We start from the raw sequence: 23246 nt of genomic DNA, 5'->3' as shown, positions 1-23246 counted from the left end.
CACTGATGTCTGTCTAACTGCTGAAACACTCAGACCGGCCTACCCTTGTACAAAGCTGCTTACGGCCTCTTTTAGCACAGCCGAGACAGTAGGGTTTATATACTCGATAGGGGATTTCTGCCAGCAGCCAGGCCTCTTTTCCCGACCATAATTAGGCCACCCACATTCACAGTCATGCGCCTCAGATGGTGACTCTGTAAGATTTTGGGACCTTCCACACTGAGAACATGTAATGATTTATAAAAAAGCAACCAAAAAAAACCTGAAAACTATGGGCTGAAATAAATAACCTGAAGCATGCTTTTGTGCTTTCCTGGCTGTTACAGAAAACTTTTTATGTTTCACTTCCTGCTGTGTTCTGTTATGGATATCAAGTTATTTCTCACATAACTTAACACACCACTTATTGTTTTAATTAAGTATTGCATTAGAAAACAAAGACATGGAGCTATTCTATAGTAGTGTTTGTTCTTCTGATACCCTCTGCAGTGCTTGTCTAGGGTTGCCTATAGTGTAAAGTGATATCTTTACATTGCCCTCATTACTTTCTGAAAACTGTGAAAATAATCCCCCTTGTGCTGATAACATAAACCAAAAAGGACTTCGGTTTACATTGCGTGCGGAAAGTTATGTAATTTTGATAGGTGTTTCATGTTTGCGTGCGAGAGTACAGCGAACACCACCAGTGAGAATCTGATTGGTCGGATCGAGTGACGTCAATCATTGACAGTGCCACGGGGCCAATGAGCGTCCTCGCTTTTGTCTCGGCCCCCCCCCCCCCCCGTCCAGTGTAGAGGAGCAATTTTTTTCTTTTTTTTTTTTTTTTTCCCAGGACGAGGAAACCGTGCCGTTATGTCGACAGGCTGCGTGCGTTGAAACAGTTTGTTCTGCACGTTAAACCCAAGTTTCAAACGCAAGTGGATGTGTTTTTCTTTCACCGGTCCTGTAGAGGATGTGTTTTAGGGTCGTGTTTTATTTGAAAGTACCCGCAAAAACTCCAGTTTAACGAGGTGGAAGCGTTAAAAGAGGACTCGTTGGATTCGCCCCGAGGATCCATGCACACTCGGTATGTAACGCCAGGCTTACTTACTCTAATCTCGCTGACTAAGCTAGAACATGTTAACGTTAAAATATGCTAACGTGAGACTCTGCACTTCGTGTTAGCGCTCTACATTCTTGTTTCTTGACGGTAGTTAAACTTAAGTTAACTTCTAGCGTTGCATTTCTTTTTTTTTCTCCCTCCTCCTGTGGTTAAGTTATCAGCCATGTTCTTCACCCTTGCGTCCTCCGCAGTAGTGCAGCAGCGTCACTGCGTCGGACTCTTAATTAAAAAACGTGCATAAGATCAACTTTTATAAACCCACCATAAGTTTCTTGCAACACATTTTTGCAAAACTTCCCAAAAAGAGGTTTCCACGTAGTTGCACAACAATGGACGTAGTGAATTAAAGCTGTGGCTGATAATGCTAATGTTAGCACTGTGTGCCAGAAACTATTGAATGTGCAATTAAGAAACAGAGCACTAATTAAGTACGCATTAATTATTTGCTATTGTAGATAGTGTGTAATGGCATACTTAAAAATTTTAAAAAGTGTGTATATATATAGATGCAATAAAAAAGTCAAGCCAAGTATTAAAGTAGGCTGTTGTATTCTTATTCTAAATGTAAATTCTGCCCTTACAGTATAAAATCCACAATAGTTCTTCTGCAGAACAATCACTGTCTTAATTGTAAATTGTAGTGTGCATCCCGGCATTGCGTGCGCGTTAAAGCTGTACTTGTCTCCTGCACTGTTGTTCCTAATGGCCTCTGCTCTCATCTCACAGGTCTGGATAGCGTTCTCAAGGCTGCAAGACTGCAGGCCATCTTCTGATGGGTACACACCGTGAGGCAACGCACCGAGAGAGAGAGCGAGAGAGAGACGCAAATCATTCAGGAGAGACGGCCGCTGTGAAAGAATGAAGACGAGCTAGATAGTGTGGTCTCTCTTAAAGAGCTGCGGGAGGTTTTCCTGGAAGTGTACGAGTACGTTTGAACTAGCAAATGTGTAGCTGGACTCAAAACATAGTCAGAGAAACCCTGAGAAGTAGCTTTGCTTATTGAATCTTCAGTAGAGCACCCCTTGACACAAACGTGGTCAATATGAGTGCTGAAGGATATCAGTACAGAGCGCTGTATGACTACAAGAAGGAGAGGGAGGAGGACATCAACCTGCATGTGGGGGATATCCTGCTGGTAAGCAAAGGAGCGCTGGTGGCTCTCGGGTACACCGACGGCCTGGAGCAGAGGCCGGATGAGATCGGCTGGCTGCCGGGCTTCAATGAAACCACTCAGGAGAAAGGCGACTTCCCCGGGACGTACGTCGAGTTCATCGGGAAGAAGAGGATCTCCCCCCCCACGCCCAAGCCGAGGCCCCTCAGACCCTTACCTGTAGCTCCAGGTGGCTTCAGGGCGGAGACCGACTCGGACTCGGAGCAAGGTGAGTTCCGCACCACTCGGCAGAACTCTTTAACGAGAAGGCCTGCGACCAAAAAGATTGAATAGTCTGACCGTTGTTTTCTTGATTCATAGTTTTTGGCTTTTAAAAAATAGAATTCATATTTGATTTACTGCCATAGGCGTGTCAGAAAACCAGAACATTTTGACTATTTGATTATCATTATAGTATAATAGGATAATGAAATGAGTTCAGCAGTTATTGATCAAGCTTTTTAAAAGTCTTTACAGCCAAGAGGATTGTGGGTAACGTATCCGTTTGTTACAATGTTGCAAAATTTAAGATGCAAAGGAAGCACTAATTAAGATTTCTTGCAGAATAATTATAATCCTCGACATGTCAGACACCAGACAGTAACTTATATCTTTTTTTCCAACATTTTTACTACCCATCCAAACACTCCAGTGGTCGTTGTCTGTAAACTACACCCAAAAGTAAAAGTTCTGCTCTGGATGCAGACATAAGACTTCCTCAAGAAAAGCTATAGCTTGTAACATGTTTACATATTGTTGCAAAATCTGAATTGTTCTTCTCTGGCGCCGGTGAAAACTACAGGATGTGAACGCAACACAACGCCATATTTGCGACATAGTGTTGACTTTTGCTTTAATTTGTCCCGTTTCACTTGTTCGTCGAGTTTGTCAAACGTAACTTTAGTGAGAGTTCATGTTGCAGGAAGATCAAAATATTATCGTGGAAGCAGTGGAGGATAAAGGAAAGAAACAGCTGTGCCCACCAGATGTGAAACTTACGTTTTCAAATGGTTAAATAACTTTTTTTCCTCTTGCAAGGTTGTTGAATGAAAACATAAACAGACTCGCACATTTTGGCTTCAGTGTGAGAGAAATGCTGATTTTGCAGAACAGTTGCAGTCTCTGACAACAAGTGGCTCTGCCCTGAGCCGTACAGCTGCGCTGGATGTGAACCAACTTCAGTCCCAGAGGACAATGCTGGCGTTCATCCAGGCCGTATAGTACGCCAGAGCATATCGGGCCGGCCATATGCTACCAGTGGATATCATCTGTGGTTCTCCACAAAGGCACATCTTCAGGGAGTGCGTTTCCTTCACCAGTGTTGAGAAAGATGATTAGATCACTATATACCGGTGATTAAGGCAAAGTGCTCCGAGAGCCTTCGGGGAACAGTTAGGATCGCTCCATCAAAACTGAAATGCACTACGACCCCGCATCCTCAAAGAGATGGAGTTTACGTGTTTCCGTTTGTTCGCCGGTCATCAAAATCCTCAGGCTCTTTTTATTTTGCCGTTTAACTTTCGTGATAATGTTGCGACTAAATTAGCAGCAGTCTGCTCCTGAAGCTACAACTCATTTACATATTTACTCTACCTCATAAGAAGCTCTTCTTTTTGAAGTTCTGACATATGGAGGAGAGCAGTTTTTGTGTGCACAATTCAACAAACACAAACCAATCTTTTATTTACTTTGTTGTGAGGAGGCAAACGAGTCACAAGTCTGTTCCTTTGCCAGTAAGATTGTTTGCTAAAAGTGTTTACGTGGCTAGAAACAATAAAAGTAGTGTCTTGCTGTAGTTTGTAGTCTGTATTTAGCATGGTTTGTTCACGTTCTGCAAATTTCAAGATGGCTGCGTATGAAAATTACCCTTTTTTTTTCTGAATCAATTTAACTGCTCGAGCCACAACTATGAACTGCAATTAAAACTCATCTTTTTAAAGACGCTGTGGCTTGCACCGATGTGCGCTCAAGGGCTTTTCTGCTCACCTAAAGAGCAGCTGTAGCTGCCAGGTTTCTAGTTTCTGCCCTTTGTGGTGCAATTGTGAAATTCTTTGCTGTGGGTTTTTTTTTTTTTTTTTTTTTTTTTGCAGGGCGAGCAAGGAGCTGTATGAAGGGGGCATGTGTTGAATGGCTGTGTTGTGGTTGAGTGGCAGTGCTGAGCCTGGAGCGAGTGTGAATGTAGCACCGAGAGAAGAAAAGTCTCTGTGTCCCGGGCTGTGGGAGAGAGAGAGAGGGAGAGAAAGAGGGAGGGGGGGAGAGAGAGAAGAGGCCCCCAGGTTGTGGGTGAGAGAGAGAGAGAGAGAGAGAGAGAGAGAGAGAGAGAGAGAGAGAGAGAGAGAGAGAGAGAGAGAGAGAGAGAGAGAGAGAGCGCCCCTGTGCTTGCTAAAGGGTCCGTGCAAGGGATAGTGTGCAAAGGGATCAGGACTGGAGCAGAGCTGGGGGCTTGGTAGAGGGGCCGATGCAGCGCGGGGTACAGTGGGGGAGGCACTGGGAGGGACCCGGGCTCTGCAGGCTCAAGGGGGCTTTGAAGAGGGGCCCTGGGATGGAGGCAGGGCTCTTGTTGCTCCCAGAGTGTTTGTGATTTATTGCCCACTACCAAGGGATCTCACTCCCTTCCTCCTACTCCTCAGCTTTTTTTTCTTCTTCTTCTTCCACCTCCCCTCCTCCTCCTCCTCTTTTTTTTTTAAATGTTTTGATAGTTCCTACAGTCAACTGTGGGTAGGGGGGGGGGGGAAGGGGAAGAGGTGGAGAATGGATGGGGCCTCTCCTCTCTGAGCCACAGGGGTTTACATGAGCGCAGCAGATGTGGAGAGGGTGAGGGAGGAAAGAGAAGCGGACCGGGCTGGGAAACTATTCCGCCTCATTCCAGCTCTCTGCCTTCTCTTTTTCTTTTTTTAAACATTAAAGTGTTCCTCCTTTTCTGGGCCTCTCTCCGTTGAGAGGATATACATGTGTTGGGGCCCGCCAAGAGAAAGGAACTCTGAGATTAAAACCCACAGGACCAAGCCCCTCTAAAAGCCCCGCTATTCTTATTTGCATACAGAGATCCAGAATTGATAAACTTTTTTTTTTTTTTTTTTTTTAAAGCAGCTTTTTGTTTTATCAAAGTTAACAAAGATGGAAGGTGATACTTTTCTCAGCGGCCGTGTAGGATGTTTAGACGTCTCCGTTTATAATTATCTAACAGCCAGTCTTGAGTGAACATTCTTCCAAATGTTGGTCGATGAAGGTGTGAATAACCGATCGCTGCCCTGCATGCTCTCACAAGGTTCAGCCGCACATGCTCAGTCTTGTTAAGGAAAGTATTTGATGCCATCAGGCTTCATCTTCGTCTGAGGCTTATCATCACGTTTTCATGGCTGGAGTACATTTTATCCTTTTCGTTTTGAGTAAAGGCAAAATGTTGATTTTTTTTTTTTTTTTTTACGATCATGTATTTGTGCAACGGACCAACTATTGGGTTGAGGTTGTCGTTGGGCATTTTGAACAGAGCCGCTGGAAGGAAGCGAGCAGCCGATACAAAGGAGACAGTTGCTGGGGGAGAGAGAGCTGCATAGCTACAGATTTAGATAATGTAGCTTTCCTCCTCTGGGCCTCTCTCTAACAGTTCTCTAAGAATGAACGTCTCTCTCTCTCTCGCTCTTCTGGCTTTTACTTTTTTTATTTTGGTCTGAGATTGGTTCACGTACACACCTGCTACTATAGGGGGTGTCACGATTTATATTCTAAATAAAAGAATCCATTAAACTGAGCTTTCAAATTTTTAACCAAACAGCCCTCAGCAACCTGTGATTTCAGACCGGTTTAAGGGTTTTAATGGTGCGTTCAGGGGTACCTCGTAAACTCGGCAATGCAGTACCCTCCTGCCATCTAGTGGACCCTCTTTCTACTGTGTAACAGTTTGTTCCCAATTGACTGGTGAAATAAGTTGTTACATATGAAATTGGTTATTACATTTTGACCATGCGGCTGCGTCGTAACACTAAAAACGACGTAAATGTTTAAATCGAGAATCGAACGTCACATCGGATCGTGGATTTGGAGAATCGCGACGCCCCTACTTAACTACTGCATACGCAACTTCAGTCGCACGTCACTCAATCCATCCAAGTCGTGAACATGAACGCTGTTTATGATTTCAGTTTATTAGCTGTGATGTTTTCTCTGTGAGGCTGAAGGCAGGAATGTGTTGGCGCTTCTTTGGTGGAGGGCTGCGCACAGACTGCATGGTAGACTGATTTGTAGCTTTGTGGTGAATCGGTATTGTGCTAAATGCTGATTGCAGTAACTTGGTGCACAATGCATGTGCACAATAAAAGGTTTGCACACTGAATAGGACCCCAGCGGTTGCTGTTTTACACCGTCAGTGTTCAGTGGACATGTTGCTGCCATGAAGCTAATTTAGGTTTATTTATGAGGATATTATAACAGTTTGTCAGACCTTTTTTTCGTTGCTTAATTTTAGCTTGTTATGCTAATCCGCCGCCCGCGAACGTCAGACTGGAGCAGGATTTAAATGTGTTTTTGGCTTGTCATAGTTTCCGACATCGGATCGTGTCACAGAGAGGATTTGGTCATAAAATGTCATGTTTCTGTAATCTCTTGTTTGACTTTTAGAATACGAGTTGCTGCTTCTTTTTTTCCTGTGGTTGTCTCTTAGCGTTAGCAACTGGTGCGTTAGCAACTTTTCCTTTTCCTGATACGACAACACACACTCATCCTTCTCTTCACACGCGTGTGAAAAAGGAATTACTTTGATTATAGATGTTGAGGTTCAGCCATAACTAATAATTTCATTGTCGATCAATTGTTTTTCTATGAAATGTCAGGAAATGGTGATTATACCATCAAAATGTCCTAAACTTAAGGTGTTGTCTTTTACATTTCTTGTTTTGTCTCATCAGCGGTCCAACACTTTAAAGATATTTATCACATAAAACTATAAAAAAAAAATGTCAGATCTTCACATTTGACAAGCTGGATCCAAAGAATACTTCCAATTTACACTTGAAATTGACCAACAATAGTTGCATATTCATGATCTGTTGATTGACCGATCGATTCTTTGCTCTACCGGGAAAAAAACCCCCCCCAAAAACTAAAATACTGACACCTCCTCAACTGCTGTAATTATACCCATCTAAAAAAAAAAAGAAAAAAAAAAGGTGTTGCTGTTCTGTGGCGTGACAGAGAGAAAAAGATAAGTAATGTAATTTCAGGGCTCAATAAAACCAAACCGTGCTATTGGATGAATCCTTGACTTGTGTGCATGAAAGCGTGTTTCATTACTTGATGGTGTGCAGAGACTAAATTGGCAAATCTTCTTTACTAGAGTCGGAGCATGTCTGCTAGCAGGATTAAGAAAGAGAGAGAGAGAGAGAGAGAGAGAGAGAGAGAGAGAGAGAGAGAGAGAGAGAGAGAGAGAGAGAGAGAGAGAGAGAGAGACTTGAAGAAGTGGTGCAATAAGACAAGAGGTGCGATAAGAGAGCAGCACAAAGTCGAGGGGACCAGAAAAAGGTATTTGAAATATGTCACGTATTTGACGGGAGGGAGGTGGACTAGTGTGTAAGCCTGGAGCTATGGAGGTGTGCTGTTACATAAGTCCCTGACTAATATAGACAGCCTCCGTTATTTTAGACTGGGGGGGGGGGGTCTTATTTTCCTAGTTGGGGTCATAATGCAGGTAAGAACTTATTTAAAAATAGCAGCGCTTACTTAACTAAAGAGCCTTCTCGTATATATCTCAACATGTATAGACCGCTGTGCCAAGGAGAAGGGCCGTCACAGCACCACCCCTTCAGAGCACAACTCGCACTGCAGTCGGCCATCATTTAAAACGGCCGTCTCTCTTCTGTCACACACCACTAGCAGTGCAACAGCTGCTCACATACAAGCCGGATTCTGCCTCATATTTAGCAGCGTAAAGAGACACTTTTGAAGGTGTTGTTCACATCTGGAACCCCTCACATCAGATTCACTGAGATGTTTAGTTGTGATGATAATATTGGACCCTCCACTTGTAAATACAACCAAGTTTGATGTGACTTTGACTTTTTTGTTAAATGTAGTAAATCATTGCACCGCATAAACAATTGAAACTATAATGTAAAGTTACATTTCATGAAAAATTGTCCAACTTGCTATAGGCCTGATCTGATTTTAATTTAAATCAATCATTTTGGGGGGTTTGAGTGGATCTCTTTGAAGAGATCTGTCTCTACACATTTAAAGGGATATCAGTGTTGACAAGATGACAACACTTTCATTCAAAACTCAAACTGCATCGTGGGAAAAACTAGAAAAGGCACAGGTCTCTCAGTGTGTGCCGATACATCCAGGCTTACAGACACTCTTCCAGGCGTCGCATGTGTGTCCTCTCTGCAAGTACCTGTTACCTTGTACACACGTGTTGCTATGGAGCCTGTTATACAACTAATTGACAGTTAATTGCACATCAGTAAGCTGGTTTTGCGTGTAGGTGTTCACGCGCTGCTCTTTATAGGGTTAACCGTCAGGCTGTAGCAACAGTCTCCTCATTGGCTGCTTGCTGAGCTTCTGCACTGCATCTTCCACCCTGCAGGAGGAGACATTGCCTGTTCTTTTTTTTCTTTTTCTTTTTTAATATATATATATATATATATATTTTTTTTTTACATGCTTCAACTCCAAGCTTGCATCAGACTTCGTCTTATAGTGTTATAGCATAAACCTGTTAAAGCACGTTAGAGCCTTCGTGTTCCTGAAAGTTCTCTGAAAGTCTGATTAACGCGTTACATCAGCTGCACCCCTTTTTTGTCATAACATGTAATACACTTTGTATCGCGGTGCACTTACTTGCTCAATATTGTGCCGTAGTGCGGTGTACGTTTCCCGGGTTATTAGTTTTTCAGACGAGAAGAAGTGGTGTAACCTGAAAATGCTGGTTACTTGAGTCGACCCTCTAAATTTATCCAGAGTGTGTGCTATCTTTAGTGTGTCGGTGGTGACCCACGCCTGTCCTGCCCACAGTCTGCAGTCTGTTCGCTTCAGACATACCTTGTCAACCCAGGAGATTGTAACCCCCCCCACACACACACACATCACACACACACACACACACACACCACAGCAGCAGCAGCACCAGTGGCAGCTGCATCGACTGCCCCGACTTGTGGTTGACTAACTGACTGGCGGAGGCCTTTTGGGATATCATGAGAAGGTCCTGCCAGAGAAACGCAGGCGTGTAGAGACGTGTCCAAGGGGCCCCCGTCTCCTCGCTCTCCTTCCCCAAAACTGCCACAAAAACCACCTTCAGTTGGGAAAAAAAAAGTCTCACGATCAGCTGTTCTAAACAAAGCAAGACAGCAGAAATACATGGTGTACTGCAGTATTACAAATACGATTATTTTGTGTGTTGGTGGCGTTGATTATACTTCATCCATCCTATACTTTAGTGTTTATGTGGTAAATATCTATATCTACTCATTGCCGTCATTGTTAACTTAAATGAACCGCGCAAATGTTTCCAAATTAGTGTGTGTGTGTGTGTGTGTGTGTGTGTGTGTGTGTGTGTGTGTGTGTGTGTGTGTGTGTGTGTGTGTATTTTTGTACGTGTTTCCGTGGTTATTTGCTCTGGCCAGTAGGGGTGCGTTCACGCCGAAGCGTCTCAGACATCATCACCGACGGCTCGTAACATTTCTGCCATATCTCGTCTGCCACTCGATAGGATTCCATCGGTGCCGAACCCGTCGCAATCGTCGCCGCTACCAAGAAGCAACTCTATCCTCAGACCGGAGCCGCGTCGCTCCGAGGCCAGCGGCAGATAAATAAATAAACAAATAAAACGCCGTCGGAACACTTTGAAGGGTCTTCCTGTTATGGCGATCGCCACTAATCTAGAGACAGGCAAGGTGGATGTAAACCTGGCGCTCTTTAAAGATGTGCCTTCAAAGTGTGGAGTATTTACTAATTGCCATATTTGAAACCTCTTCTAAAGACTTAAGTTTGGCAGAAATGTTGTCTTTTATAAAACGTATTCACATGGATATGAACATTAGGTGTGTGTGTGTGTGTGTGTGTGTGTGTGTGTGTGTGTGTGTGTGTGTGTGTGTGTGTGTGTGTGTGTGTGTGTGTGTGTGTGTGTGTGTGTGTGTGTGTGTGTGTAAATTTAGATTCAGGTTGTAAATTGAGTTTCTCAGAAAAAGGCTGGCTGTAGAATGGCAGCCGTGTTAGGTGTCTTGTCTGGGAGAAAGGTTACACTTCCAAGGTGTGCGATCACAGCACTGCATGTCTTGATCTCTATTTATGGAAGCTCTGGTGTTCCATCTCAGAGTTCACTGCTTCTGAGAAAACCCCCCCCCCCCCCTCCCCTCCCCTCCCGCTTTGCGGTTCCAATAATGTCTTCCAGATGACCAGTTGTCCTACATGGAGTTTTGTGTGTGCTGTGGTTAGAGGGACTTTGGTAATCCAGTTTTCTTCACACGCAACATGCCAGCCTGCGCCGCTGCGCTGGCCAAAGAGGATGTGGATTTGGATGAAGCGCTTCATTATTTGCTTGATTGAACACGCTGCGGCGGAAGAGGGCGGTTCCTCGGTAATGAGTCTCGCGCACGCATCAGTGGGACCAGTGGATGCCCGATTTTTCAAAAAAAAAATTCGTAATAATTTTGAAGGGAGAAAGAAAGAAAAATACGCTCACTAGAAAGGGTTCCATTCATAGTTTCTGAGCGTTTTGAAAAGTGCAGACTCTGTGTTGGAACAGTTGAGCCTTTCAGTGAAGTGCCCTTTCAAAATACGCCTTTGCAAATCCAAATAAAATCCCTGCCAACCCCTTCATCCTTTCATGTCCACACCTGGGTGCAAAGTTCTGAAGTAAAAAAAAATGATGAAAAAAAACCCTGAGACCTGGCTTACCTCATATCACAGGGTATTTGCTTATTTCCACCAAACCCTACCTTCGGTGCTCAGCACCTCGTGTTCCTGAATCGGCCTGTTGTAAATACTCACTTTGTATTTTATTTTTTTTGAAGGCGGCCCTCTGGTTCTCCTACCTGTAGTTTGTAAGTCATGCACCTAATCGGTGTTTGCTGGTTCAGAGGAATCACATGAAATGAAACATTCATCTCGACTTCTGATGACCAGCACACAGGCCGCATTTACTTCATCCATGTTCTGTGCTCTAATTCTGTTCCCTGAACGTCCCTGAAAGATACGACTTAAAACCGACCTAAACCGTGAACAAAATAAATGCGGTGATTGTCGCCTCCAGATAGAAACGGAGCAGAAACGAAATCCCCTCGGGAGCCAAAAGGAGGAGACGGTAGACTCTCTTTAGACATCATCAGCTCCCCTGTTGGCATTTATTTTGTGAGCAAATGCTTTTTTTTATTTTTTCTCAAAGGAGAGCAAGAAAAGAAACAAGTTGAAAAGTTGCAGCATCACACTTCAGACCGAGATGGAAAATAGACAACACCCTCATTTCAGCAGCTCCTTCTCTTTATCAAACCCATCATCATCGGCACATTGCGTAACAGAGCTCTGCGACGAATCATTTTTATATAATGACAACAAACATGCATAGTTCAAACTTCTCAACTCTGCTCTTCTTTATTTCATGTCATCATTAACTAATATCTTTAGTTTTTGCGGGGTTGTGATTTCCATTTTTCACTACTTTGAGACATTTAACAAGCTGATCGATTCCATACCAACATTAAGCACCGCGGGGACTTGCTTGTGAAGCACCTCGTACTTCCTCTTTAAACATCAGTTTGTTTGACGGCCCGCTGTTCTTACCTCCAGGCTTCTATCTGCTGGACTTGACGGAGCAGTTCTCCCTCCCAGAGACCAGTCCTCCCATGCTGGCCAGCCTGCTGGAAGCTATCGAGAGGAAAGGTGAGCTCCGCCAAGGAAGCGCTGTGCTCGGCGCCGCGGCTGCCGTTAACGCCGACCCGTGTTTTATTGTCACATTCTGTCGACGGGTTGCGCAGACGATTTTTCTCAGTCGCGACGGATACTGATTTGTGTTTTTTTTCGCCGATTTATTTGCAGGTCTGGATAACCCCACTTTGTATCGAACATTTACTGTTGGTGGTGGACTTGAAGTCAGACAGTATTTTGAATGTGGTAAGTAGAGTTTTATCCCTCTGTGTGTTCCTAATCGTTGAGTGAGGGAGAGACAGGTGCCAGAAAGAGGAAGTCTCATATAGAAAAAGAATCAACCGAAAAAAGAAATGCGTGCAAACACAGTGTGTTTAAAAAGGAAAGAAGGGCTTCTGAAGGCTCCCGTGCAGTCGTGGTTGAATACGCAGGATATAGTTCTGCAGAGTTTTGAGGGTTTTTTTTTTCTTTTCTTCTGTGCTTCAGACCCTCCCTCACCAGACCTGGATCAGGTGGAACTCCCCGTCCTCTGTGATGGTCTGCGCAGGTACCTGCAGGATCTCCCCCAGCCCGTCATCCCCACTGCAATATGTACTCAGATGGTCCACACTGCCAAAGGTGAGACCAGACGACCCGTTGGTTGACGTAATGCAGCCTCTCTGCAAATGAACATTCAGTACTTTGAACACAAAACCACAAGACCTCATCAGTCTCAAACAAGACTTCTATATTTTAACTTTATTTGCTTTTTGTGTAAAAAAAAAAAAAAAAAACATAAAATATGTAATTAGTGTTTTTTGTCACACAGTTTCTGTCTGTCTTGCTTTTTTTTTTTTTTTTTTTGCTGCAAGCACAGAAACTCAAAGTTTTCCCACCGCACTGTTCTGAAGCACTGCATTCTCTTGCTGTCACATGGCCAGAAACAGGATATCTGTGGTTAATAGGAACTAAAACAAGCCTGAGAGTTTATCTCTAGCATCTCTAAGCAGCCAATCACCTGCCAGTGTACCTTACGCTCATTGTCAACCACACAATCTCTCTGCGGTTTCATAACCCAACTGCACATGACGTGCTTTTTTCCGTCTCTCCATTTCTCTTTCTTTCTTTCTTTCTTTTTTGGTTTTAAAGAAGCGTCTTTCATTTCACGCTGCTCTTCGACTCTTGTCACGATCGCTTTTTCCACATCTGTCTCGCTGACCTCTCGGGGCCACGCTCTCGTCTTATTCAACAGAGGTGGGGAATCCTGAGGAATGTGCCAAGCTACTACGTCGCATCGGCAGCACCCCGAGCCTGCCTCCCCAATACTGGCTATCCCTCCACTGTCTGCTGAGGCATTTCTCGAGAGTGTGCCAAAACGGCTCCAAGAACCTGCTCAGTGCCAGAGCCCTGGGCGAGATCTTCAGCCCCGTGCTTTTCAGACAACAGGCCACCAGGTGGGTGTCAGATCCGAAGGAAGTGTGGCAGGCTCAGTCATGCAACACCGAGACACACACACACACACACACACACACACGGAGAGAGAGACTCTCAAACGTGCACTCGCATATAGGCTGACGCATGTACACACTGTCAGAGCGCACAGCCTGTCAGGCACTCGTGGGTTTTAGCTGCACACGATTTATATCGGTTGGAGCTTTTCTACTTACCAGCTGTGCTGCGCAATTAAAGTAGCTAAGCCTGAATTACCATCAGATTGAAGCCAGCACAGAGCAAGCAGAGCAGCAGAGACTTTAACCTGCGCTGTAAAACGCAAACTTTATGTAACTTTTATTTGTTTTGTTTTTTGCAGTTGTGAACCCAGCTCCGATGCTCACATCAAGATCATTGAGCTTCTGGTGACGAGTGAATGGAGTGAAAGTCAGGCAGCTCCGGGTATGTATTTAACAACTTCATTTTTCACTTTCCATCACCCGCAAAGTTTTTTTGAAATGCTTGTTTTTGGTACAATAGTGTTTATTATTGGGTGCAGAGCGTGGTCGTATGTTCTGCAGGGCCTCAAACACTGCAGAACAAGAGCTGAACGCCCTCAGGTCTGAACTATTAATAGCTCGAAGAAAGATGTCGAGACTTGCGAACTGCTGCAGTTGTAGAGGTCTGTGGACGACACAGTGGTGGAAAGAAACAAGTTAGCACTGCTATATGTACCGGTCATTTCCTGAGGACCGTTGTTGCAGAACTGTGAGAATCAGAGCCACAACGTTCCTCAAGGTTTACCTGCAGAGAACGTTTCACGTTTTTTGAGCTTGTTAGAAATGAATATGAGTTTATGAAAGGGTTTCCAGAAGAACTCACTGGATACAGGGTACGACTTTTCTTTTTTTTTAAACTGAGCGTGATGGCGGTTGCTGGTGAGTTTCCGTTCAACAAATGACCGCGTAAGTGTGAAAACAGAAGATTGATTAAAATCTTCTTTAGACACTCTGGTTTTCTTCTTCTTCTTCTTCTTCTTCTTCTTCGCGTTTGATGTTATTACCGCGTAACACGTCAAACGCAGAGCTGCACAAAGTCGGGTCTCATGGCTGGTGCGGTGGTGGTCTGCCATAGACGAAGCTGGTCTGGTGGTTTGTGTCGAGTGCAGAGCGCTGCGTGGCACGGTTATGTTTTTACAGTGCTAGTTAAAAGCTGGCTGGCCCTGGACTGGCTGTGGCTGTTTAAACATTTTATTACCTGTTAGGTCTATTTATAATGTTCCTGTGCATTGGGCCACTCTCAGCTGTCAGTAATTTGCACCTGCGGGGGCACTTTGGCACTCGGATGGATGGATGGATTGATTGAAGGGCGGCCAGGCAGTGAAACACTTTTTTAGTTCTTTATACACACACACACTCTCACACGCGCACACACACACACACACATATATAAACACAGGACCCAGTCAAACATATGACAAAGTTCAAGTGTGCCGAGCTGGTTTCAGTCACCTGTCTTTACAGATAACAACAGGGTCACAAGACGAGAGAGGAAGAATAGCCTACTTTGTAAATACGCATGTACATTCTATACATGTGTTTCTGTGAATGACCCCCGTGTGTGTGTGTGTGTGTGTGTGTGTGTGTGTGTGTGTGTGTGTGTGTGTGTGTGTGTGTGTGTGTGTGTGTGTGCGCGCCTCCTCCCAGTTACTGCGTGCCTATTTTAAGTAAGCGACAAAAGGCCCACTTAGATTTGGTTGGCTGGAAAGTCGGCCTGCTCCACAGAGCGCTTCTTGTTAAGTGAGGGCTGCTTCTAGTTTCTAGGGCCACTCTCTCTCCGTCCCCCACTCTCTCTCCCCCCTCCGCCCCCCCCCCCCCACTCTCTCTCCCTCCGTCCCACCCACCCCCACTTTCTCTCCCTCCGTCCTCCTCCCTGCCTCAAAGTGCCCAGCTCAGCAAATATTTGAAACTTTGCAAGTTAATCATAAGACTGAACTCCCCCTGCCTCCTCCTTTACAAACACACACACACACACACAGAGAGAGAGAGAGAGAGAGAGAGAGAGAGAGAGAGAGAGACCGAGAGAGAGACACTCACACACAGCTGGCACGAGTGGCTGCTTTCAGAACAGGCAGCACTGACACCAGGGCAGCAACAGCTAATCATTAACTATCTGCCTCCATGTGAGCAGGCCTCAGAAGAGGAGGACGCTAGAGAGAGACTCAGCCCTTCAGCACACTCACAGCAGGAACTCTCTCAGTCCGCTAGAACAAGTCGCACGTTGCACCTGCCTCACGCCGAGCGGATTACCTGGATTTCTTTAAGAAGCACATAAAGCTGTTTCCTTTTTTAAGAGTTAAGAATTAAAAAAAAAAAAAAAAGTCGCCTTTCAACTATGAAATGGAGATTTACTGGAGGACTTGAAAGTAACTCTGTTGGATTTAATTTACAATTTTGGAATACAAGAGCAGCTACAAAGAAGAACATGCACAGCTTACAACGTGAGTTTGACGTTCTTCGTCTTTTTAAATTGTCTTTTTAAATTGTCTTTTTAAGTTGTCTTAGGAAAGCGGAGCAGTAGTGTGTTTCTACTGCTTCTGCCCTCAGAAACGGCCTTCTTGAAGAATAAGACACAAATACCACAGCGTACAGAAGGACCAGAACGAGAATAAGAGCTTTTTGTTTCCTTATAGCCTCCAGTCATAGCTGGCAGTGAACAGGTTCGCCTTGGGCTGCTGCTAATGCCGTTTCCTCACAACTCTTAAAAGAAAACGTTGACATTTCTACCTTTTTTTTTTTTAATTATTATTATTTATTTATTTTTTTTTAATTAAATGTTTGTTGTTGTAGTTATTTTAAGAAGTAATAAAACTGAGCAGATTACGCGCGTAGAGGCCTCAGTTGAACCTAGCAGCACTGTGTTCCACTTGAATCCTTATACTTTACCAAGAACTAGGTCTATTTTAATTTCACTCAGGAAATCAAGAGAGTTATCTCTGTCATGCCGAGTGTCACGCTGTGGGATTACAGGCGTATTTTGGAGCTCTGGGTGCCGTTAACCGGGGACCGGCATTATAATTTAGCTGCGTACGTGCTGCTGCAGCAGAGCTGGCTTTGTCTGAGTGCCAGCAGTGGGCCGGACTAAACCTCCGCACGACACACGCCGAGAGGAGGGGCTGAGCAACCTGCAGGGGAGAGAGAGGGAGAGAGGGAGAGAGAGGGAGAGGGAGAGAGAGGGAGAGAGAGAGAGAGAGCGGCCAAGCTCGACAGAGAGGGAGAGAATGACCGAGGAAAAGCATGGAAACAGGCTGCAGGTCCGTTTCTTAGTGGCTGACGCGTTTTAAAGGTGGATGCATACGAGGACGTAGCGCCGGGTGCTGCAGAGAGAATAATGAGGGTTTTTGTGTCCGTCAAGCTGCGGTGTTGTTAAGAATCGAAGCGGGGAGGTAAAAGGCAATGGGCTTTCAGAATGACCTCATCACTCTTAGGAAATGAAAGATGCAGGAGTGGTTGGTGACAAACCCCCCGTGTGATTGGCTGTGGTAAGTGATGTAACACGTTACTGAGCAGGCTGCACTTAATGGCTTTTCAGATAGATGTTTAGGTAGCCGTGTAAGGAACTTTCTTTATTTTGTGATATTTCGCAGTCAAATCAAATATGCAAGCTGTGTGTCTGTAGAAATGTGTCAGTGGAACTGTTGCAGAGCTACCGTTGAGGCTGGATTGTCCACATGCATGTGGGGTTGAGAATTATACATTTCTTGCAATCTGGAGAGGAAATGCGATGAGATCGGAAGGCAAAGGTGCTGAGAAGCGTCAGCAGGAAACGACGAGCTGCGGTTGAGATGGCACACTGCATTTTTGCACAGATTGTAAAGCTTTGCATTTTCATGCCGTGTAGCAACGGTGGCCGTCTGCCTGGTGTACAGCGCCTGCAGTCCACTGTAGCAGTAAAGGGTGGTAATGCAGAGGGAGTGAACAAAGGCAGTGCAGATTTGTGGGTTAAAAATAGACCGCTACCGTAGCTCTGCTACAGCTAGCGTCACCGTGAAACCGCCAGCTTGTGATCGGCCACTGCAGAGTTAAGATGTCTCTATTAGATCACCATCGTTAAAATGTTCCATCACGTGATTATCGCATGGAAATGAACAGACGCAATGCAAAATCTGAGTCTCGGTGCTGCCTTAAAGCTGCATTAGGAAAAGGAGATCTGATGGTCTGATTGTAAGTCCACAGTTAATGTTAATTATCTAACAAAATCTGGTTATTTAGGATTTAAAGCTGGCTATTTGCATTAGGCTTCACGGTTGCATCGCTTCATCCATTCTAAACCTCTTTGTCACGATCAGTATTCATAGTGGGCATCATCTATTTCTGCATGAAAATCGATATATTCCGACAGACAGAAATCTCCTTTTCCTGAATGAAATTCATTCTCCCTGACTCATGCTTCATGTCCCCTCCCACCGCCTCGCTGCTACCGCCTCTTTGCTGGAGAGGGGCGGCAATTTTTCATCCCTATTTAATCAATGGGGAGGGGGAGAGAGAGCCTCAGAGCTTGTGCGGAATGCATTCAATGTAGTGGATCTCACATTTGGTCTCCAGTTGTATTTTCGGCTGCTTTTTAAAGAACGTCACAGAGCCTCGTTAACAAGTCGCAACGAGCGGCAGAAATTCAATGGTTTTTAATGTCAACACGGGTGCATTTCAGTACCTTTTTTGTTTACGTTCTGTGTTCTTTTCTTCTTTTTCCTCACAGCTCTACCTCCAAAGCCACCCAAGCCCACGCCTGTGACTAACAACGGTATGAACAACAACATGGCGCTGCAGGACGCCGAATGGTACTGGGGAGACATCTCGAGGGAGGAGGTCAACGAGAAACTGAGGGACACCGCGGACGGTACTTTTCTGGTGCGAGACGCCTCCACAAAGATGCACGGAGACTACACTCTGACCCTGAGGTACGCTTGAAATCACTTCCTCTTATCAGCCCTCTCTTAATTATTCACGGCATGTAGTCTAACAGGTTTTGCTTCCTTCTTTTTGTTTTGTCTACAGGAAAGGGGGAAACAATAAGCTCATTAAGATATTCCACCGGGACGGGAAATACGGCTTCTCAGACCCGCTGACCTTCAGCTCAGTCGTTGAGCTCATCAACCACTATCGCAACGAGTCTCTGGCTCAGTACAACCCCAAGCTAGACGTCAAGCTGCTGTATCCCGTCTCCAAACACCAGCAGGTGAGACGTCAGCTTATAGTCTCAACTAGCAACACTCGCGATGCTTAAGTTCAAGCAATTTTTACTTTAACTTGTTTTTGTTCTGAATCTTTCCTTAGGATCAGGTGGTGAAAGAAGACAACATAGAAGCCGTTGGGAGGAAGCTCTGCGAGTATCACCAGCAGTACCAGGAGAAGAACAAAGAGTACGACCGTCTGTACGAGGAACACACCAGAACGTCACAAGTGAGTACCGGCCAGAGTCGAGCCACGATCGAGAACTTTACCGCGACGTTTTGCTCACACGGCGCCTCTGCTTCCAGGAAATCCAAATGAAAAGGACAGCCATCGAGGCTTTTAACGAAACCATCAAGATATTTGAGGAGCAATGCCAAACACAAGAGCGGTACAGCAAGGAGTATATTGAGAAGTTCAGGAGAGAAGGCAACGACAAGGAGATCCAGAGGTAAGAATACCCCACACTTTACTTATCAAAGGGGGGGGGGGGGGGGAGCACAATTAACAGATAATAAAAAGTTGAATTATGTTGAAATTAAACGTCATTGTTGCTTTCAGGATTATGGGCAACTACGAGAAATTGAAGTCCCGGATTAGTGAAATCGTAGACAGCAAGCGCAGACTGGAGGAAGATCTGAAGAAACAGGCGGCCGACTACAGAGAGATCGACAAGAGGATGAACAGCATCAAGCCAGACCTCATCCAGCTCCGCAAGACCAGAGACCAGTACCTCATGTGAGTACAGCGCTCCATCAGTGGCTGCTCCTGAGACTTTTATGCTTCCCTCTGGAGAAAATCAAATTGGATCTCTGCCCTGGTTTCTAACGCTCTCCTCTCCTGTAGGTGGTTGACCCAGAAGGGAGTCAGACAGAAGAAACTCAACGAGTGGCTCGGAATCAAGAACGAGAACACAGAAGAGTGAGTATCCGTTTAGGTTTTACCAAATAAACTGACTGGTGGAAGGCCTCTCCCTCGCGACTTACACTTTGTTTATTTTCCAGTCAATATTCTATGGTGGACGATGATGAAGACCTTCCTCATCACGACGAGCGGTCCTGGAAACTGGGCAACATCAATCGACTACAGGCGGAGGCTCTCCTCCAGGGCAAGAGAGACGGAACATTCCTGGTCCGAGACAGCAGCAAAGCGGGATGCTACGCCTGCAGCGTTGTGTACGTATCTGTCAGACAGCCGCTAAAAGGAGAGAATCACAAACACGAGACGGGTTCCTCCGGTTCCCTTCCTGATGCATTTCAAATGTAAAATTTGAAGCTAATATGAACCTTCAACAGTCTGGAGTTAGACAAATCAAGTGGTGTCCTCCAAAGTTACTCTTTTTAAGTTCAGAAATCCTTCTTTCAATGACTCCCTTCTATTGAGAGTGATCTCAGTATGAACTGAAGGTATGATTACAGCAAGCAGAGTCTGTGTTATTGTATATATGGGCACCTGACAATAGTTTAGAATAGCGTGTGGTTTGTGGTTTTCTATAAAGAAGCGAGCGGTTGGAAAGAACATTTTTATTGCCTGCAGACACCGAACAGATTGTAACCGTTCTCCTCTCTCTCTCTCTCTCTCTCTCTCTCTCTCTCTCTCTCTCTCTCTCTCTCTCTCTCTCTCTCTCTCTCTCTCTCTCTCTTTGCAGCGTGGACGGTGAGGTGAAGCACTGCGTCATCAATAAGACCCCCTCAGGTTTCGGCTTCGCCGAGCCGTACAACCTGTACAGCTCGCTGAAAGAACTCGTACTTCACTACCAGCACACGTCTTTGGTCCAGCACAATGACTCTCTGAATGTGACGCTAGCGTACCCGGTGTATACCCAGCAGAGGCGGTGAGGACCCGGATGTTTCCACACGGACACAAAGAAAAAGGCCTCGTGATGAGTTGGGAGATACCTGTCCTCGGACTCCATGATTTATAACAAAAGAAAACTCCGTTTGCCCTAACTCAGACTTGGAAAATCGGAGGAAAAGACGCAATGAAGCCTGAAACATTTCGGTGACTTTGCCCGACCAGGAGCCCGAGGCGAGTCTGAATGTAGATTTATGTCTCTCTTGCTTTTTGTTGGAGCACAGAATCAAGCGGAAACTGCTGAACTCTGCCGCAGTGGAGGACATTTGAGGCCTTTTCCTAACGGTGCTTGTTTCTTTTTCAAAGCTTTACCAGCCGGGAATGTCTAATCGATAACAGATAAACTCTTCAAACGGAACTGTACTCACCGGCCACAACGCTGTTTTCTTTCCACTTTTTTGTTTTCTTCCCATCTTTGTGTGTCTGTGTTTCTGCACAAGTGTTTGTGTTTGTGTGTTTGTGTGTGTGTGTGTGTGTGTGTGTGTGTGTGTGTGCGTATGTGTGTGTGAGATTGTCCATGTGACCAAAACTCATAGAATCAGGAAAGTGTGTGATGTCGGGGCAGGCTGTGTAACACATTTGCTTGTGTTAACTGTTCAGTAGCAGACCATGGATCAGCTGATAAATGTAGCAAAATGGCACTTTTTAAACAACGTTTTAATTTTTTTTGTTTTTTGTTGAAAAAGACTTGTATGGACTTTTATGAGAAGAGCAGAGGGGGGGACGAGACTTCCGCATCCTGCCTTCACACTGTTGAGCATTATAGTGCAGAGGCAGACTTGATCTTTACTGTGGGGCGGGTGAAACTATGAATGGACTTACTATTTCATGTACATATGTGAAAATGTGCAAAGTCATGAATCAAAGTGCACCATATACCAAAAAGGATCAGTTCCTGTTTAGTCATATTCTGATCTGCTATGCAATTCTTTCTCCATTATTTCTTCAGAATTGTGTTTCATTCTGTCGCAACCCACAATATAAGCTTGTTTTATTGCTTGAAAAGTATCTTTTCCTGTGTAAATATCCAAAAAGGATATTTTGTGTCAAAAACCGCCGAGATACAGTAAAAAAAACACAAAAAAAACTGCTTATGATTTTTAAAAGATAATAATAGCAACATACACTTTATTATAGATTACTTTAACAACTGGTATCAAGATGGAAAAGATGAGTATTTTATTAGTCTTTTTTTTTTTTTTTTTTTTTTTTTTTACTTCAAACTAATGTTCTTCTCAGGCAGAGCCTTTTGAGTATTTGAGCTGCTTCAGTCACAAGTACTATTTCTTACAGAGCTACATGCAGTTCTTTGTTGAGACGGACAAAGAAAGCACTCAGAGGAGCGACACGATGGGATCGTACAACCCGTAATGTAACCATCACAGTGAAAACCACAGGTATAGATTTATTTTGTTATAAAATATATATGTTCCCACACGAGAATATATCAAAGCGGACCGGTGTTTTCAACTGATGGATATTGTTATTAAAAGATCGATATACATTGTCCACTTAGTATTTTTCTGTATCAGAAAATCACTGTGTTTACATGGGTGGATCGGCTCATTTCAGATAGTCTTTAATTTCATATTTCAACGAGGACGACGTGTGCCAGTCACGTCCTTGACAGAAACATTTAATCGCAGCTCAACTTGATTTTCTTTCCCACATCTTCATTCTAGCTCTTAAAAAGTCCAAGTGACCGGTACGTGTGTAATAATCATCTTAAATGTTTTTAAATGAAGCCACCAGAACTACCAATGTATCATTCTTATCAAGTCTAACCGAGGTGAAAAACTTAAAATCACTCAAACGACAGCGTCTGCCACTAATAATAATATATATTTTGCGATCTTAGATCAGCCTGTCAAACATTATTTAGATATATTTTTATTCCCACACTAAAATGTACTCATGCTCAGCACAGCTGTCAAGTTAAACTGTTTGAATATATCTTTGTGTAACAAATTAGTTGTAAAGAAACACAAACATTAACCCAATGTAATATTGATTAGTTCTTTTCAAATTTGACTCTTCATTCTCTCCATCTTTGGCACAACTTCTATTCGTGGTGAAAAGGAAACGGACTTACCAACAGCAAAGCGTGACTTCATCTCAAATCAAATGATGCATTTTGATATCACTGGATATGAAGAAATGTGTCAGCATGGAAACATTTGATCATTTTTTTAGTTTAGTGCATATTATTCCCCCTCTCGTGGCAGAAATGTTGTACAGCTTGGACAAGCTACTAAAATGTTTTTTAGATGTATTTGACCAGATTACTCATCCAAGATTGGTTCTTCCGAAGCCGGATGCTATACCTGTCATATATGACATTTATTTTACTAGAAGACTTTATTTACCGCCCCAACAACTCTTTTTTTTATTCTTATTGTCAAAAATATTTTCCTTTTTTTTCTAGTACTTTGACAACATGCACCATTATTTTCTTTGCCCCAAGTCTGGGTTGTATGGTTATTTTAGGTGTCTTCTTTCTTTTCTTTTTATTTGAAGCTCATCTTTTTGTGGGTGTCCCAGAATAATGATTAGATTGAGATTTACCAGTGTTCCCCAAGTTATGCTTCAAATCTGTATTGGGCTTTGTTAAAAAGGAAATAAAACACTTCTTTTTAAGAAA

The 23246-nt window shown here is 44.1% G+C and overlaps 1 protein-coding gene across 3 annotated transcripts; it reads left to right on the top strand.

Annotated features, from left to right (window-relative positions):
- The first annotated feature begins 827 nt into the window (after nucleotides 1-827).
- On the top strand, nucleotides 828-23246 carry pik3r1 (phosphoinositide-3-kinase, regulatory subunit 1 (alpha)). 3 transcript variants are annotated; one of them, XM_068706539.1, is made up of 15 exons: nucleotides 828-1066; nucleotides 1829-2481; nucleotides 12033-12125; nucleotides 12282-12356; nucleotides 12597-12728; nucleotides 13342-13543; nucleotides 13900-13982; nucleotides 18279-18480; nucleotides 18578-18758; nucleotides 18857-18982; nucleotides 19060-19202; nucleotides 19313-19489; nucleotides 19598-19672; nucleotides 19756-19926; nucleotides 20400-23246. In XM_068706539.1, the coding sequence occupies exons 2-15, from the start codon at nucleotides 2145-2147 to the stop codon at nucleotides 20587-20589; spliced, it is 2187 nt and encodes a 728-aa protein (XP_068562640.1). In that variant the 5' UTR covers nucleotides 828-1066; nucleotides 1829-2144; the 3' UTR covers nucleotides 20590-23246. The 3 variants fall into 3 exon arrangements, with proteins under 3 accessions (XP_068562640.1, XP_068562641.1, XP_068562642.1); XM_068706540.1 differs by lacking the exons at nucleotides 828-1066; nucleotides 1829-2481; nucleotides 12033-12125; ... (2 more) ...; nucleotides 13342-13543; nucleotides 13900-13982 and adding an exon at nucleotides 15644-16020; XM_068706541.1 differs by lacking the exons at nucleotides 828-1066; nucleotides 1829-2481; nucleotides 12033-12125; ... (2 more) ...; nucleotides 13342-13543; nucleotides 13900-13982 and adding an exon at nucleotides 16844-17061.

This window comes from Cebidichthys violaceus, unplaced genomic scaffold (assembly GCF_023349555.1).
Source record: "Cebidichthys violaceus isolate CVI_PGR_0920_01 unplaced genomic scaffold, fCebVio1.0.p SCAF_12, whole genome shotgun sequence".
Lineage (NCBI taxonomy): Eukaryota > Metazoa > Chordata > Actinopteri > Perciformes > Stichaeidae > Cebidichthys > Cebidichthys violaceus.
This window is presented reverse-complemented; position numbering and strand designations above follow the sequence as displayed.